General features: G+C 41.5%; 1 protein-coding gene across 1 annotated transcript; it reads right to left on the bottom strand.

Moving 5' to 3' along the window:
• Positions 1–15,711: 15,711 nt before the first annotated feature.
• LOC117349441 (cytochrome c oxidase subunit 7B, mitochondrial-like) lies at positions 15,712–16,131 on the bottom strand. The gene has a single exon (XM_033922915.1). It carries the CDS (start codon positions 16,103–16,105, stop codon positions 15,866–15,868), a length of 240 nt encoding a protein of 79 aa, XP_033778806.1. The 5' UTR covers positions 16,106–16,131; the 3' UTR covers positions 15,712–15,865.
• Positions 16,132–16,778: the final 647 nt, after the last annotated feature.

Raw genomic sequence — 16,778 nt, 5'->3', positions numbered from 1 at the left:
TGGATTACCCGCCGTTGACTTTTTCTTTGAGATTACTGTTTCTGTGTTTTGTATATTGGGGGTCTCAGTACATCCAGCTGTGTGGGAGGTGCTGTTTGTTCTTCGTTTTTCTTAAGGCTTGCTGGCATCCTTCCATTTCTTTTGTATGTTCCTTTTGTCGGGTGGGGGGGCCTGGGGTTCTGTTTACATTGTGTGTCTCTCTCGTTCTGCGCTGCCTTTGGGGACCGGGGCGAGTTTTTGTATGGGGCATTGGGGGGAAGGGCTTTGGTAGGGCGTTGGGGGGGTTGGGTTTGTGGGTTGGGTTGTTGGATGGGAGATGGGCAGTCCTCCTTCAGTTCTTGTTTTTGGATTTTTGGGAGATTGAACAGTTTATATTTTGTTTATTGGGTTCTGAGCTTGACCTGTTTCTACTGCCTCGGGGGTTGGCTGGGCTCCTGGGATTCCTATTCTGTCTTTTTCTGTACTACATTTCTTCTCTTCTCTCTGACTTTCTCACCTGAACACTCCATTTAGACTCACCTCTTGGAATGTGGGGGTCAAGAGGTCTAAAATACTGGTGGCTTTGCAGCGGTACCGTTCGGATATTGCCTGTTTATAAGAGACTCGTTTAACGGACACAGAACACCTTAAATTGCGTCGTTCTTGGGTGGGGAAGGTTTATTTTGCTTCATCTTCAGGCCGTCATGGTGGTATAGCCGTGTTAGTCCATAGGTCTTCACCGCTTAGAGTCCTGATTCACTGATAGTATTAATGGGGGCAAATGGTGCTGTATGACTAGAGGCGTCCACATCGTAGTACTTAATAAGAATAAGCAACTGGTTATACTCGTACATTGTATCGTTGTTTTTGACTGGCTTAGATAGGCGACTGCTCAACGCCAATGGATTGCGGGAGAAATTTCACGACTCTAGTTATGAGTTATTGGATTACATTGGCTGGGCTGCAAAGATGTTTGTTGTGGGCCGCATGTGGCCCATGGGCTGTGAGTTTGACATGCTTGGCCTTGATGCTCCATTCCCAGTTGAAGTTTGGAAAGGTTTCCTCTCCTGGCTGCTTCCCCCATACTGCTCAGTAGGGGTGTGGTAGCTTCCTATTGGTTTAAGCCTTAACTCTTTGCTTGCTGTTTTCAGAGCTCCATCAAATAGCTCTGTAATTAAGGGTGTTACCTCCCTCCCCCCTCTGGGATTTGTGCAAATTACCCTTGTGTATATAGGCTGTTTTAAAGGCACAGACTCCTTATCTGAGAATGAATAAGTCCGCTCAGAGGAAACCTTGGGCTAGATTCACTAAGCCCACCGATCAAGTCCCCTTTGCGATTCGATTTCCCTCTGACCCGATTCACTAACCTCTGTCCCGATCATCCACCGATCCGCGTATGCAAATGAAGGGGAATGGCATTCATATGTGGGCAGGCAGTGATTCACAAAAAAAAAAAAAAAATGAGGGGCACCGACTGGGCTGACCGATCCAAAAATAAGCAACTGCTTAGGACCAGTCGCTAAGGTCCTTTCCGATTGCCCTGCCTTCTGCCGCCCTACTCTCTGTCCTATTTCTCTGCTCTCTGCCCCAACTTTCCTGCTCTCAGCCACAATCACTACCCTGCTTCTGCCCCGAGTCTCCTGCCCTGACTCGCTGCCCTGCCTCTGCCCCGACTCTCTTTGCCTTCCCCCACAGTGCAAGCCCGTGGTTTTCTTTTTGCAGCTCTGCCTGCCACAGAGGGCCAGTGCATGCATAGACCATCTACAAATGGTCTGCGCATGCGTCGGGATCACTTGAGAGCGATTCATGCAGTCAGTTGGGGGCGTGATTCATTTGCATGAGGGCAATTCATGAATCAGCCCTCCGGATATGGATCAGATCGGATTTTCCGATTGGAAAATCTGGCAACTCTAATGACTGGTCACTGTCCATTAAACAGAACAGATTGTCTTAGACCAAATTGTAAAACTCATCACTGCTAGCAAATCTTATGGCTATTCAGCATTGATCCTTGTACCTCACGGCTATTAAAGTATACGTTCACTAGTGCTTTTGAGACAAATTTAATAGTTCCCTGCTGCTGGATTTACTCCCTTATAGATTCAAGGAAGCTATTGTGCTCCAAGTCTTGAAAAAATGTAATCTTGTTCCAACTGTGGTTGTTAATTACAGGCTCATTTTTAATATTCTAGTGTTGGGCAGACTAATAGAGCATTATGTAGTTATGCAGCTGGAGGAGTTTGTTGATGATCATAGTTTCCTGGGTGATTGCCAGTTTGGCTTTGTTCAGGATAAGCACTGAGATGTTATTCTTAGCTTTTACTGATGACCTGCACAGGTGGCTGGATGGCAATTTGGATGAGGCAGTTGTTTCTTTAGATCTTTCTGACACTTTTGGGCTCATGATCAAAACATCCAGACGCCCAAAAACCCACCTACGTCGGCACAGGACGTCCAAGTGCCGAAAATCTAAACCCTTTTCCTGGACGTCTAGTGAGACGCTTCTCCCATTGTGCATCCAGAGCTCAAAGGGGCATGTTGGTAGGAGTATTATGGGCAGCGTTTGGGCAGGCTCTGGACAGGCTTAGACTTAGATATCCTGCAGGGATAATCAAATGTTTTGGCAGACGTCCTGGACGGAATTTATACGTTTTGAGTTAGACCTGTTTTAAAAGGGTATAAAAGTTTTAAAGGTACCCAAAGTAATGTAATGTAATGTAATTTATTTCTTATATACCGCTACATCCGTTAGGTTCTAAGCGGTTTGAAGAAAATATACATTAAGATTATAAATGAGAAGTAAGAAGGTACTTAAAAAATTCCCTTACTGTCCCGAAGGCTCACAATCTAACTAAAGTACCTGGAAATTAATAAAGAAGAGAAAATAAAGATGGTTGAAAAAAGAAAAATTCTATGTGAACTTATAGGATGGAAATTAAACTGACAGTGAAGAACTGTATGAAAAATACATATGGAATGCAGTTAGAGAGGGTAGGTTACAATCTATTTATGGTATTTGTTTAATTGGAAGGTGTTAAGGTGGGTAATTTGGGGGAAGGTTATCTGAAGGTAGGTGAATCTTCTGGAGGTAAAAGAGGAGGGGTTAAGATATTTGGATGAACAGATAACCACTTTAGAGATAAAGTAAAGACCCCCACACACTTCCCCAGTGTTCACTGACCCCCTCACACCCCACAAAGATCAGAATACAAAAGTACATACCTGTCTTCAGAACAGCAGCACCTAGTATAGGAAAGCCTAGTAGAGGGAGAGCGTGGAACAGTGGTTAAAGCTACAGCCTCAGCACCCTGAGGTTGTGGGTTCAAACCCATGCTGCTCCTTGTGACCCTGGGCAAGTCACTTAATCCCTCCATTGCCCCAGGTACATTAGATAGATTGTGAGGCCAGCCAGGACAGACAGGGAAAAAATGCTCAAGTACCTGAATAAAATCATGTAAACCGTTCTGAGCTCCCTTGGGAGAATGATATAGAAAATTGAATGCATAAATGAATAAATAAAACGTACACACAGGTGTCCTAAGTAGCCTGGTGGGTGGGCTAGTGAGCCATAGATAGAAGATGCAAGTCCTATAAGCCACTCTAATCACTACATTTATGGTGGGAAGTGTGAGCCCAGCAAAACTCGCCCAAAACCTATTGTACTGTCATGACACCTGCAGCCATAAGGGCTATTGGGGTGGTAGACAGGTGGAGATTTGGGGGGAATTTTTGGAGGGCTCACTACACACTAAAAGAGGATTCTAGTGAACTATGTATCTGGCACCCTTTATATGAAGTTTACAGCAGTGCCTTCTTGTTGGGATGTCTGCGTGGCCAGTCCATTAAGATGCTGGCCCCTCCCATGCCCAAATGGGCTTGATTTGGACATTGTTTTGAACTTGGACATTTTTGTTTTCAAAAATAACCAAAAGACGCCCTGAGGGCCAAGACGTCCAAATTAGATTGTTTTTAAAATAACACATTTGGACGTCTAGCAATTTCGAAAATGGACATTTCCCTGCCTCGTCTTTTGGACGTCTTCACGGCATTGACAAACAGTTCAGCAGTATGGAAGATGGTTAACGACACAGCCGAGCGAGGTGTTAAACTGATAGCTGACTTTGCCACTGGCATTGTGCAGCGTGAACCCTTGTTGTAATGTAATGTAATGTAATGTAATTTATTTCTTATATACCGCTACATCCGTTAGGTTCTAAGCGGTTTACAGAAAATATACATTAAGATTAGAAATAAGAAAGGTACTTGAAAAATTCCCTTACTGTCCCGAAGGCTCACAATCTAACTAAAGTACCTGGAGGGTAATAGAGAAGTGAAAAGTAGAGTTAGAGGAAAAATAAAAATAAAATAAACATTTTAACAAGACAGCATTGATCTAGATACTTTGGAAGGTAGAAGAGAGGAGAGAAAGGAATAGAAGCAGAAGGGGGAGCCGTTGAACAGTAGAATTCTGGAGAAATTTAAATGATAGAAATAGAACAAAACAAAGACAAAAGGCAAAACAATAGATAAGATTAAAGATAAATCATAAGCTGGAAAGAAAAATAAAATAAAACTTTGTCTTCAATCCACGGTTTCAGCGTCAGTGATGAAGTGGAGCAAGTAAGTTTAGGAGGAGCGATTGACGTTTCCAGAAAGGGCTTCTTCAGGGAAGAGACTTGGCAGACTTGTTCCAAGGAGCTGAACAGCATCAAGAAAACATTGAATGTTTAAGTGTTTGGAATGCCATTGGTAGATAACGATGCCAAAGTGTACATGTTTAGCTATTAGTGAAGTATGTTAAATTTCTGTTATTTTCCATAATAAAGTACAGATATCGAAGGTTCATTTAATAAAATACTGCTAGATTTTTTGCATAAAATGTCTTTTTATCCATCTATTATTGCTCCATTAAGCAAAAATAATAACAAGTTTAAGAAAAACAGAGCTTTATGTAATCAGTAGCGTTGAGCGACCTCAGGATCGGCTTTAATTTTTTTCACAATCAAAACAATCAAAAAAAAGTTCATTTTGCACAGTTTTTCCAACTTTAGGGGCTCCTTTTACTCAGGTGCGCTAGCGTTTTTAGCGCGCACTAACCACACGCTAAATGAAAATTACTAACGCAAGCCCTATGGCGGCATTAGCATTTAGTGCATGCGGTATTGTAGCGTGCACTAAAAACGCCAGCGCACGTTAGTAAAAGGAGCCCTAGGTTTTTCTGGACAACCCTCGGGTGACATGGTCAACTTTCTTATCAGTATACTTGTGGGTGATTTGCCTTTTTGCAGATGACATGACGATCTGCAAAAGACAGGACATCACTGAGAGATCTGTAAATACTGGAAAGCTGGCCCAATGCTTGATAGTTAAATATTAATGCAAAGAAGTGTAGACTGGTACATCTGGGGTGCAAAAATCCAAAGAAACTGTATGTGTCGAGGGTGAGAGGTTGATGGCTTCCCTGGGATACCTCATATGGGTTATAGGGGCCTTATCTCAGTAAGGATACGAGGGCCATTCAAAAAGTATCAGACCTTTAGTCCTAAAAAATACTCATATTCAGAAACAACAATCTTATACTAATCTCCTTCAAAGTAGTCCCCTTGGGCTGTCACACACTTCTTCCAACGGTTCTGTCACTGTCGGAAGCAGCGCTGGAACGCCATATTTGAGATTGCTTGCAACTTGTCTTGTCGCATTCTTCTCTTGACTGAAATCTGGTCCCTTTTATTTCAGCATTTTCAGCTTGGGGAAAAGCCAGAAGTCACACGGAGCCATGTCGGGAGAGTAGGGAGCCTGAAGAATCACAGGTGTATTGTGTTTGGCCAGGAAACTCTGTATCAAATATGAAGAATGAGCAGGTGCATTATCGTGATGGAGCTGCCAATTGCCCGCTGCCCACAGGTCCAACCGTTTGTGTCTCACTGCGTTACGAAGACGATGCAGAACCTCTTGGTAATACCCCTTAGTGATGGTTGTGCTTTGTGGTGCGTAAGCGTGATGAACCATGCCACTGGAATCAAAGAAGATGGTCAGCATGACTTTGACGCTGCAAAACTGCCTTGTTTTTTGGCCTCAGGGATGCTGAATGCTTCCATTGTGATGACATCAACTTGGTTTCTGGGTTTTATCCATAAACCCAGGACTCATTGTCAGTGATCACTGTGTTGAGGAAATTGGGATCACTGTTCACGGTCTCCAACATGTCCTGTGCGAGAAGAGCAACTAAGCTAATAAAGGGTATGGAAGACCTCTCATATACTGACAGACTGAAGAAGTTGGGGCTTTTCTCCCTGGAAAAGCAGAGACTTAGAGGAGACATGATAGAAACCTTCAAGATCATGAAGGGCATAGAAAGAGTGGACAGGGACAGATTTTTCAAATTAAGGGGAACCACAAGCACAAGGGGGCACTCGGAGAAACTGAAAGGGGAAAGGTTTAGAACAAACGCCAGGAAGTTCTTTTTCATTCAGAGGGTGGTGGATACATGGAACGCGCTACCGGAGGATGTGATAAGCAGAAGCACACTACAGGGCTTCAAAGAGGGTCTGGACAGGTACCTGGAGGACAAAGGGATTGAGGGGTACAGATAGGAGTAGAGGTAGGTAATAGGGATAGAATCAGAGGATTAGAGGCAGTTACAGAATTAGTCATGGACACTGTTCAGGCAATTAGGCCTGATGGGCCGCCGCGGGAGCGGACCGCTGGGCAGGATGGACCTCTGGTCTGACTCAGCGGAGGCAACTTCTTATGTTCTTATCTCCAAACAGAGTTGTTTCTGCTTGATCGTTCCTTTGGCACAAACTTTGCTGAAATTCTCCTGAAGCCCAAATCCTCAGTCAAAATGGAATGAATGGCTCAAATGCTGATGCTTGCCTCGTCTGCAAGTTCTCTGATCATGATTCGACGATCTTGCATCATGAGGGTCCTCACTTGGTCAATGACGATCTCATTTCTGGATGTTGAGGGCCTACCAGAACGTGCTTCACTCTCCACTGATATGCGGCCATCTCTAAAGCGGTTGTACCATTTCTTTATCTGTGAGGTGCCCGTTGCTTTGTCCCCGAAGGCCTGTTGAATCTTGTGGATTGTTTTCACTTGGGAATCGCCAAGCTTTACACAAAATTTAATGCAGTAACGTTGTTCAACTTTTTCTGTCATTGTGTCAAAAACGAAAATCTGACAGCGCTCACTTATACTTCCTCACTCATTGGCGGTCTGCTGGCAACTGACAGCTTCTGCAGGCGGGAAAAAAATTCAAGCATGCACATTAGGGTCGCCTACATATGTGCACCAATCCATGCCTCCCTAGCTTTATTTGTTTATGCAAGAAAAATTAAGGTCTGATACTTTTTGAACAGCCCTCATATAAAGAGATTAGAAGCTGTCCAGAGGAAAGCAACTATAATGGTGTGGGGTTTGCACCAGAAGATATAGTATATGAGAAAAGACTTGAGAACTTAAATATGTGTATGCAAGCAATTCTAATCCATCCTTTTCTTTATCCAAATAAGGCTCAGAAGAATATAGAACTTTATAAAACTTAAACAATTGTTTTAGAATAGAACCAATTTGAGAAATTGTTTTCCCATTTTCATCTTTTATCGCCACTATTTATGTTTTTCGTTTTTTTGCTTTTAGATAGTTTGCCGATAATCTTCCTGCCTTATTTGAATTTCCATAATACAATGCCTGTTGAGAAAATAAATCTTTTCTTATTAGTTTAGAAGAAATCTAATTATATTTCCCTTTAGCTTTCAAGAGCTCCTGTAATGTAGAGTATTCCCATTTATCAATCAGTTTTGATTCTAAAATCCTAATGTCTTGTTCCAAATTGGAAATTTTTTTTTTAATATATGCCGAAAAAGAAATAATTTGACCTCTCATGGTTGCCTTAAAAGCATCCCAAAGAGTTTCCATGGAGATATCTTCCGTATTATTGTTTTGAAAAGAATCATTTATTTGTATCTGAATTTCCTCAATAAAATTTGGTTCTGCAAGCAATGTATTATCAAATCTCCATACAGGTCTATTATTATCTTGATCACTTATTTTAATTTTAATCCACACCCCTCCATGATCAGACAAAATAATTGGATCTATGGAGGCTTGTATTACTTGTTGAACTAAGGTATTTGAAACAAATATATAATCTATTCTTGAAAAAGATTTATGAACATGGGAGCAAAAAGAAAATTCCTGATCATTAAAATGAAATATTCGCCATATATCTTTCAAATCACAATTCTGTACCAAATTCTCTAATCCTAATGACTTCATAATTCTGCTAGGTTTTTTTATCCATTAAATGATCTATAACAGCATTAAAATCCCCTGCCACTACTAAATTAGACAGTATGATCTTCAATGGCCTGACTTATTTAAATGTCCAGATGAATATTTCTCAATAGTGTTATACATGCACAAATATCTTCTATATATCAGTGCTCCAACCTGGACCATATATGCTTATATATTTTCTAAAGGAAGCCTCAGCCCCACCACTCCACTGCAAAAATACTACCTTACCGCAAGAAGCTTTATGTGGCGTCTCATCATTGGCCGTCCTTGTTTTGTATTGCTTAGTTGTACCATATAATAGCTTTAAATAAATATTTGCATGTTTCAATAAATATAAGTGCTGCAATAAAGTGCTTGTGCTTTTGTTAGTATATTACTTAGCTTTATATTGTTGAGCTTGATACACAGCCAAAAACTCAGGAGTCTGACCCGACATGTTTCGCATATAATGCTTTATCAAGGGTCCCCCGAGTGTGCTGTCGTCATCCGACTCCAAAAGTATGAGAGAAAGAGAGAGAGCATATATGGTCCAGGTTGGAGCACTGATATATAGAAGATATTTGTGCATGTATAACACTACTAGATACACTATATCAACTGGCTCACCCTTATCCACATGTTTATTCACACCTTCAAAGAAGTGACCAGTGGCCAAAAGTGCGTCAGTGACCAAATGACGGTACCAAGCTAGCAATGCCCAAAAGTCCTATTTCGCCAGCAGAGGAATGTGAGGGCAATGACTGGGCTAAGCAAATTGAGAAGAACCAATAAAATAAGGAAAAAAAAATCCCTGGGTAATTGCAATTGAAGGCTCATGGCCCTGAACCACCGTCCCTGGTTCTGACTGAGCTGAAAGCTTAAAAGAACAGGATTTAACTACCTACATCAGGGTTTCTCAACTCGGTCCTGTCAGTCAGGTTTTCAGGATATCCACGTTGAATTTGCATAAACTTGATTTACATACACTGCCTCCATTATATGCAAATGTCTTCCATGCATATTCATTGTGGATCACTTGGAAACCTGACTGGTAAGGAGTACTCCAGGACCGAGTTGAGAAACACTGACCTACATTACCAAATATAAGGAGGGGAGTAGCCTTAGCTCTGTAAGTGGCCAACATAAATTTTCTGAATCTCTGTTTAAGAGGCAGCTGAAAAGACAATGTCAACATTTGGATACATTGGCCAAAGGCAAGTTTGCTTTTGGTTTCTCTGCAATAAGGAACTAAATCCAATGGTAATAATGTCGTCCAAAGCTGCCAAACTGCAGTTCAAATAATAAAGTTTGGGTTTTTTGTCCTTTCAGCCGTAGGCACTTAAAGCACTCATCTTGCAGAAGAAATCATCCAGCTGGCACTGGCACCTGATCGCCATTCTGTACCTTTCAAGCAGGATTAGGGAAGCTTAGAGCTTTTAATGTTTGTTTGCTGTTTTCATTTGGAAAGTGATACACTATTGGTCCTAGTGGTTAATGTGAGCCAGGTCTGTCTAGGTTAGAAATCTCAGCTGCATCCAGAAACTCAGTGTAGGTGATGGTATGGAAGTGTGCAGAAATAAAAAGTCAGTAGGCACATAATTATTTATTTGCTTATTTATTTGAATTTTTGACTCACCTAATCACTAGGTTAAAGCAAGGCACAATGAACGCTCAAGAAAGCAGGGGACAGGCGTGTGGGATCGCTTAGGGAGAGGAGGCGATGGTGGATGCTGTGGCTGGCCAGTCTGGATGGGTCATTTGACCTTTAGCTGCCATCAAGTGTCTATATTTTTAAAGAAATTGTCTGACCGAGTGGTTCAAAGGACAATAAACAATAGGCTAATTCAATAGCTCCCACTATTAATTGTAGGGTCTATTATGGCCACTCTATCTATAATTAGGGGGAGGGGTAAGCCTCAGATATCAGAGCAATTCACACAGTCAGTTTGCACTGTTGAGTTGTTCAGCATAAATTGTTTTTCAGATAAGGCTAGACTCAGTTATGGCCACTGGTCTTTGACTTAAGGGCCGCCGCAGGAGCGGACTGCTAGGCACGATGGACCAGTGGTCTGACCCAGTAGCGACAATTCTTATGTTCTCATAATTACAGTCATTGGCAAAAAAAAAAACCCTTATATCAATATGTTTTCTTTCTTTTCTTTTTTTCTCTTATTTTATATTGGGGTACATATGTGGTTAACTAAAAATACCGGATGAGTCGATGAGATAATCACAATCACTCATACACACAAAAATTTTTATCTCCTTCTGCTGAGGTAGGAAACAAACAACCCCAGTGGAGAAAAAAGCCTCACAACCAGTCAAGGAACTCATCAAACAGCACAAAGCTGCCTAATGAATGAGTCCTTAGTTCATCATAAGCCAGAAAAAAAACTCCACTACTTTCTTAAATTGTACTTATTGTTTCCTCCAATAACAGGAGTGGCAGAATTTGAAATGTCCAAAATAAAAAACTGTCCAAAGTGAGAAATACTCATTAGAGATGTCTAAATGTCAGAGCAGCATGGGAAGACAAAAACTGATAAGAAAACATCCAAACGTACCAATCCTTAAAGTGTAGAATAATGCAACATAAATGTCCAAACAAGAGCAGAGGACTTATCACAATGACAATCCACACAAGAAGGGAAGAGTCCAACTTCGGTTAAACGCCCATTCCACGTGAGCAGAAACTCTGCGCAGTTTCAAAGCACAGAGACAGAGAAATCCCACCCCATTTCGCTTCCGTGTCTTCAAGGGTTAAGGCAGAGAAGAGCATATCTCAAAGTACTGCTACATATGTGGTCTCACTTCCCATACTATGCCTAGCAGTTAATACTAGATGACATAGCCACGCCTACTCGCCCCTCCTCACTAATCCCTTGCTAGCAATTGTTCTTTGACCTCAGGCGAGGGTCCTCATCATTTGCTGTGGCCTTCCAGGACCTGCTCATTTGTGATCCTTTGCGATCACATGTTTACATCTAGGGACCTGCAGTAGGGGTTCATTGGGTTGGGTTTACAGTAAGACTGCAAACATCTGTGCACAGTTTCATGGGTCCTAAAGGACATATCTGTGGAAATCCGGACGTCTTATAACCATATTTCTTAGGCTTCTGTGGCTGACATCATGACTGTTGCAGTTGTCCAGGTCTTGTTGGGTCTGAATCAGTGGAACTGACGTTTCACCCATGCCTGAGAAACTCCCTAAACCCCTACTTGTCTGTCTGTTTGATTAGATTGCAAGCTCTACTGAGCATGGACTATCTCTTGAAGGTTTTAATGTGCAGCGCTGTGTACCTCTGGCAGCGTTATAGAAATAATAAGTAGTAGCAGTAGTAGGTGTCAACCTTTCCAAATGGTAGCATTTGTACACGGGCACCATGTTTGCAATGTCTCCAGGACTGTGACGTGAATATGTACATTGTACATCGCATAACTGTTTTTGTACATACTTTGGGGTGCATCATATCAGTGGGGTTCCTCACTGCCATTTTGCACACATATTGGCGAGAAGCTAGGTGTGAATTCTGCAAAGGCTATTGGTGGGTGGTTTTTATGGCATGCCGATGAATATTTTTAATCTGGAACCAGTAATTTATGTAGTTATGTAACCAACCCGCTCAGCCAGATCGTGTAAACCAACAATAACAGGTTGGTATCTCAATATTCTACGAGACTTAGTCGAAATACCTCAGCCCCACCACTCCACCGCAATAATAATTTCTAATTTCTAAAGCGGGAGATTTACGTGGTGCTTCATCATTGGTAAATCGTCTCAAATCGCCATGATTGTATTCATTTAAATATTTTATATTTTCATTTTTCATTTTAATTTTTTACTTGTCAATAACTAGAGAGTTATAAAAGTGTATAAGATTGTATACTTAACATCTACACACAGCTAAACCTGGGAGTCCGACCCGACATGTTTCGCACTACATGTGCTGTCTCAAGGGTCTCCCTGTGTAAAGATAAAAAACAACAACACCCTTAGGGCAGCAAGCGTGACATTTCTCTACACATCACCACCCCCCAAAATTAATCTCAATGTATACATCACTACCCCCTCTCACACCAACTCACCGAGGTCGCCGCAGTCATCCGACTCGCAAGTATGAAGTCTGTGAAAGATGGCGGCGGCGTCCTCAGTACAAGTTTAAATATATTCCCTTAACATAACCACACCCCTCACAGATGAATATTTTGGCACATCTTTGTAGGCACACCATTGCTACACTTGGTGCCCTTTATACATCTACCTTTCACGTGTGAGCCTGAAGCAATAAAAGATAGTCATTTGTTCATAGACACAAGGAGCCCGATATTCGGACCACGGAAGTCAGCCAGGCTGACTCCTGCCGTTGGCACTGAGCCTGGATATCCTGTGCCAGGCCGTTTCCAGGAACTGGTATTGAATATCTGCTCTATTTCTCGTTGCTAAAAACATAGTCGGCCATGTCGATATTCAACGCTGGCTAAGTTTATAGTGGCCAAAGACAGACCAGCAATTTAAGGGAACTGGTTTGGCCATTCAATTTAGATGGTCAGTGGTCTGAATTTCAGCTAAGTCATGTGACATAGCAGGTTATCCATTAGCTGCTAACTGCTAATATTGAGTGGCCATCTCACACTTAATATTGGCGGCTATGTGCTATTTAGCCAGCCAGGAGCCATTCCTAGCCAACTAAATAGCACTGAATATTGGATAGAAGGAGTTTCAACAGGAGAAATGGAAACTGCAAGGCAGATTCTTTAAACTTACTGTGCCCGGTTTAGCGGCTGATTATCAAAATGGCTCACCACTGTCTTTTCCAAGCTTTCTAGCAGTCTCCTACTCTGCCATGCAAATGTAGTACAACGAGGTCATTAATAATAAAATGGTAGTAAAATGGGATCATCAATATTCAAAGGAGCATTCTGGGTGATTCTGTATCATAAGAACATAAGATTTGCTGTTGCTGGATCAGACCTGTGGTCCATCGTGCCCAGCTGTTCACTCACGCAACGGCCCAGAGGTCAAAGACCAGTGCCCTAACTGAGTCTAGCCTTACCTGTGTATGTTCTGGTCCAGCAGGAACTTATCTAACCTTTTCTTGAATCCCTGAAGGGTGCTTTCCCCTATAACTGCCTCTGGAAGAGTGTTCCATATTTCTACCACTCTCTGGGTGAAGAAGACCTTCCTTACGTTTGTATGGAATCTTTCCCCTTTTAACTTTAGTGAGTGCCCTCTCGTTCTCTCCACCTTGGAGAGGGTGAACAATCTCTCTCTCTCTACTAAGTCAATTCCCTTCAATATCTTGAATGTTTCAATCATGTCCTCTCTCAGTCTCCTCTTTTCAAGGGAGAAGTCGCAAGATTGTGGCGGTATATAAGAATAAAGTTATTATTATTATTATTTAAGCCTCTTTTCATAATATATTCTTCCCATGTGCTGATTGCTATCACCAGCAACTCATCACAAGTAAATTTAGCGGCCCTTTGTGAAACTTTCAGCGAACCTCATTTGCATGTGCAATTTTTTTGAGAGTGACTCGTCTTTTTTTAAAAATCATTACAATAATGGCTACGACAGCCCATCGGATTTTTCTGGTAAGTTTTGAGAATCTTTCTCTGCATGTTAGTTTCCCTGGTTCTCAGCCCATTGTTCTAAGCACAAGATCACTTTTTCAAAAGCAGCCAGTGCTGTTATGTCACAAAAGAGAAGAGGGAGATGGGGGGAAGGTCTGAAGGCTATTGTCTTGGATCCCACGTGTGTGTGTGTAAGTGTGTACTCACACAGTGGCATAGTGAGGGTGAGTGGTGCCAAGGGAGGTGGTGCCCCAACCCCATCCTCTTCTCTGCCCCCCTGCTTCTTCCCGCCCCCCCTCCACTCGCACACCTCCCTTCCCTTCCCCTATATCTTTTTAATTTTCAAGGCACAAGCAACATTACGAACTTGCTGTCCGCATCGTATGGGCTATCCCTCTGACATCATTTCCTAGGCGTGGGGCCCGGAAGTGATGTCAAAGAAAGGTGATACCAATGCGGGCAGGGAAAATTAAAGAGGTACAAGGGAAGGGATGCAGCATGTGGCAAGGAGATTCAGGAAGGAACGGGGAGGGGGGCGAGAGGAGGATGGGTGCCAGCGCCTGGGGTGGACCATCCCCCGCCCCCTCTTACAATGCCACTGTGCGCACATGCACATGTGAATGCGTATTGGGGGAAGGCAAACAACTCACTCATAGAAAATTAAAATTGTTGGCATGACCTGAAGGCTCTAAGCAAAGAAATATCTGGAAAAATGCCAAGTTTATGGGCCAACTTCAAATTCTTTCATATAAGACATGGCTTCTGTTATTGCTCGTTCACCTACATTCTGAAAAAGAAATCGATTTTTTGAAAAACAATTATCTGTGGAATAGAGTGGAATAGTCTTTGGGGACCTCTCCTTTGCTTTGTCTCTTTCCACTGTTTGATCACTTAACGATACACAATTCAGTCAAGGTTACCAGAGGATCTCAATTGTTATTCTTAAGGATAACTCCAGCAACAGTACCTGCTCATCCAGCGAGCACATCAGCTGGATTTTGTAATTAATACTTCTGATGTTTTGCATTAAAGCAAGAAACCTGCACATGATGTGAGTGTCAATTGACCCCCAAATCCCTAAGGGAATCTCCTTTCTTTAATTAGGCCCAGAGCAGCATGTGTACATAAGTAAATAATATAAAAATATGGATAAGGAAACAAAAGCTTAGGGGCAGCACCAGCCTTTTATTTATCTAGAATGTATAACTCATCTATATGATTTATTGAAAGTCTTTCAAATGCATTACAGGCCATAATGCAAATTAAGCAGTATAACCAATTAAATAGGAAATAAGAAAATAAAAAGAAAGCCCAAAAAGATCCTTTAAAAAATCTAGAAAAGGTATCATAGCCCTCGCCAAGGGGTACTTGGCGATTCTTTAATTCTAGAAAAAAGGTATCATAGCCCTTGCTAAGGGTTTTATTATGATAGATAGTCTGCGTTGTTTTGTATATTTTTTAAATGTATTTGACTTTTTATTGCATAATCATATTGAGTATGTCCACCAGGGGTGGGATGAGGGTGGAAGGATATTTTTAATCTGAATAGGGTTATTGGGATAGTCTATGTTTCTGTGTTTTATTGAATAATCATTGGGTGGGAAGAGAAAATGGTTGGTTATGCATATTTGTAAGTTGAATGTGCTTTTATTAACTTATTATAAGATATATATTTGTGTATTGCACTTTTGAAGTTTAGCAAATCAGTAAAGAATTTAAAAAAACAACAACCAGAAAACAACTTACAAGTAAATGATTGATTGGCAGAACAAAGACAAAAATCTAATCAATTAAATATTTGAAGTCAAATCAGATAAGATTCCATTTGCTCCTTTGCTGCTTTGTTTTCACATTTTTGAGTATGGATTTTTTTTTTTTTAGCAAAATTAAAGATGTTAAAATATTTATTACACATTCATATTGACAACTATGGCATGGTGCTAAGGAAGTAATGCCTTTATCTAAACAGCATAGTCAAGTTTGATTTTAACAGACAAGACAGTGCAAAATTGCTCCAGCACCAGAAGAGATGAATTTACTGATCCTTCCATTCCTTTGGTGTAACTCTGCCAACAGGGGACAAATTCCAAGTAATTCCAGTCTGTGTTATAACATATGCCCAGATTGAAGTACAGAATACTGCCCCAGAAACAAGGATCAGGTTGCCATATTTAGCATGGAAGTCATGTTCATTTTGGTGGTGGCACTGTCTTGATGCAATCCGTTGAACACTACGAGCGGTGAGCGCGAGCGCCGACTTGGCCAGAGGAAACATGACAGCCGCGCAAAAGGAGCCAAGGGCAGCAACGGTACCCTTGAGAGCGCGAGAAGAACCAAAGCAAAATCTTTTTTTTTTTTTTTCCAGAGTTTTTAAAATTGTTTATGAGTATGGATTTTTAGCTTTGGTATTTCTGAGACTCAGAAAATTCAGTTTCCATTCTGTATATTCAGCTTAAGCATGCATATAGTCTCCTATAGTATAGTTTCTATCCCTTTACAGCTCAAAGATGGAAGATTAATGATTTGAAGATAAATTGTTTCACAGTATTAATGATGCTAGACGTACTTATATGTTTAGAAGCCAAGAATTTAAAAGACAATAAAAGAGCTGCAAATGTAGAAGATTGCATTAGAGAATGACATGGGGACAAATTTTCCCCCAACCCTGCGGGAACTCATTTTTCTGTCCCATCGAGTTCTTTTCCTGCAAGCTATGTCCTCATCTGCACAAGCCTCAAATGCTTTAAAATCATAAGTGTTCAAGGCTTGTGCGGTTAAGGCTGAGCTTATAGGAATGGGACAGGGACAGCGACAGCAACAGCAACAAAACTCGTGGGGACGGGACGGGGAAATTGAGTTCCTGCGGTGACAGCAGCAAATTTGTCCCCATGTCATTCTCTACACTGCACCACTCTAGAAATCAAAATGTAGTAAAAGTGAGCCAAGTA

Source organism: Geotrypetes seraphini, chromosome 15, assembly GCF_902459505.1.
Source record: "Geotrypetes seraphini chromosome 15, aGeoSer1.1, whole genome shotgun sequence".
Classification (NCBI taxonomy): Eukaryota; Metazoa; Chordata; class Amphibia; order Gymnophiona; family Dermophiidae; genus Geotrypetes; species Geotrypetes seraphini.
Note: the sequence above shows the minus strand (reverse complement) of the source record. Positions and strands in the feature narration are given on the sequence as shown.

Coding starts and splice junctions, on each gene's coding strand:
- LOC117349441 (XM_033922915.1), bottom strand. CDS start 16,105: ATGTTTCCTCTGGCCAAGTCGGCGCTCGCGCTCACCGCTCGTAGTGTT.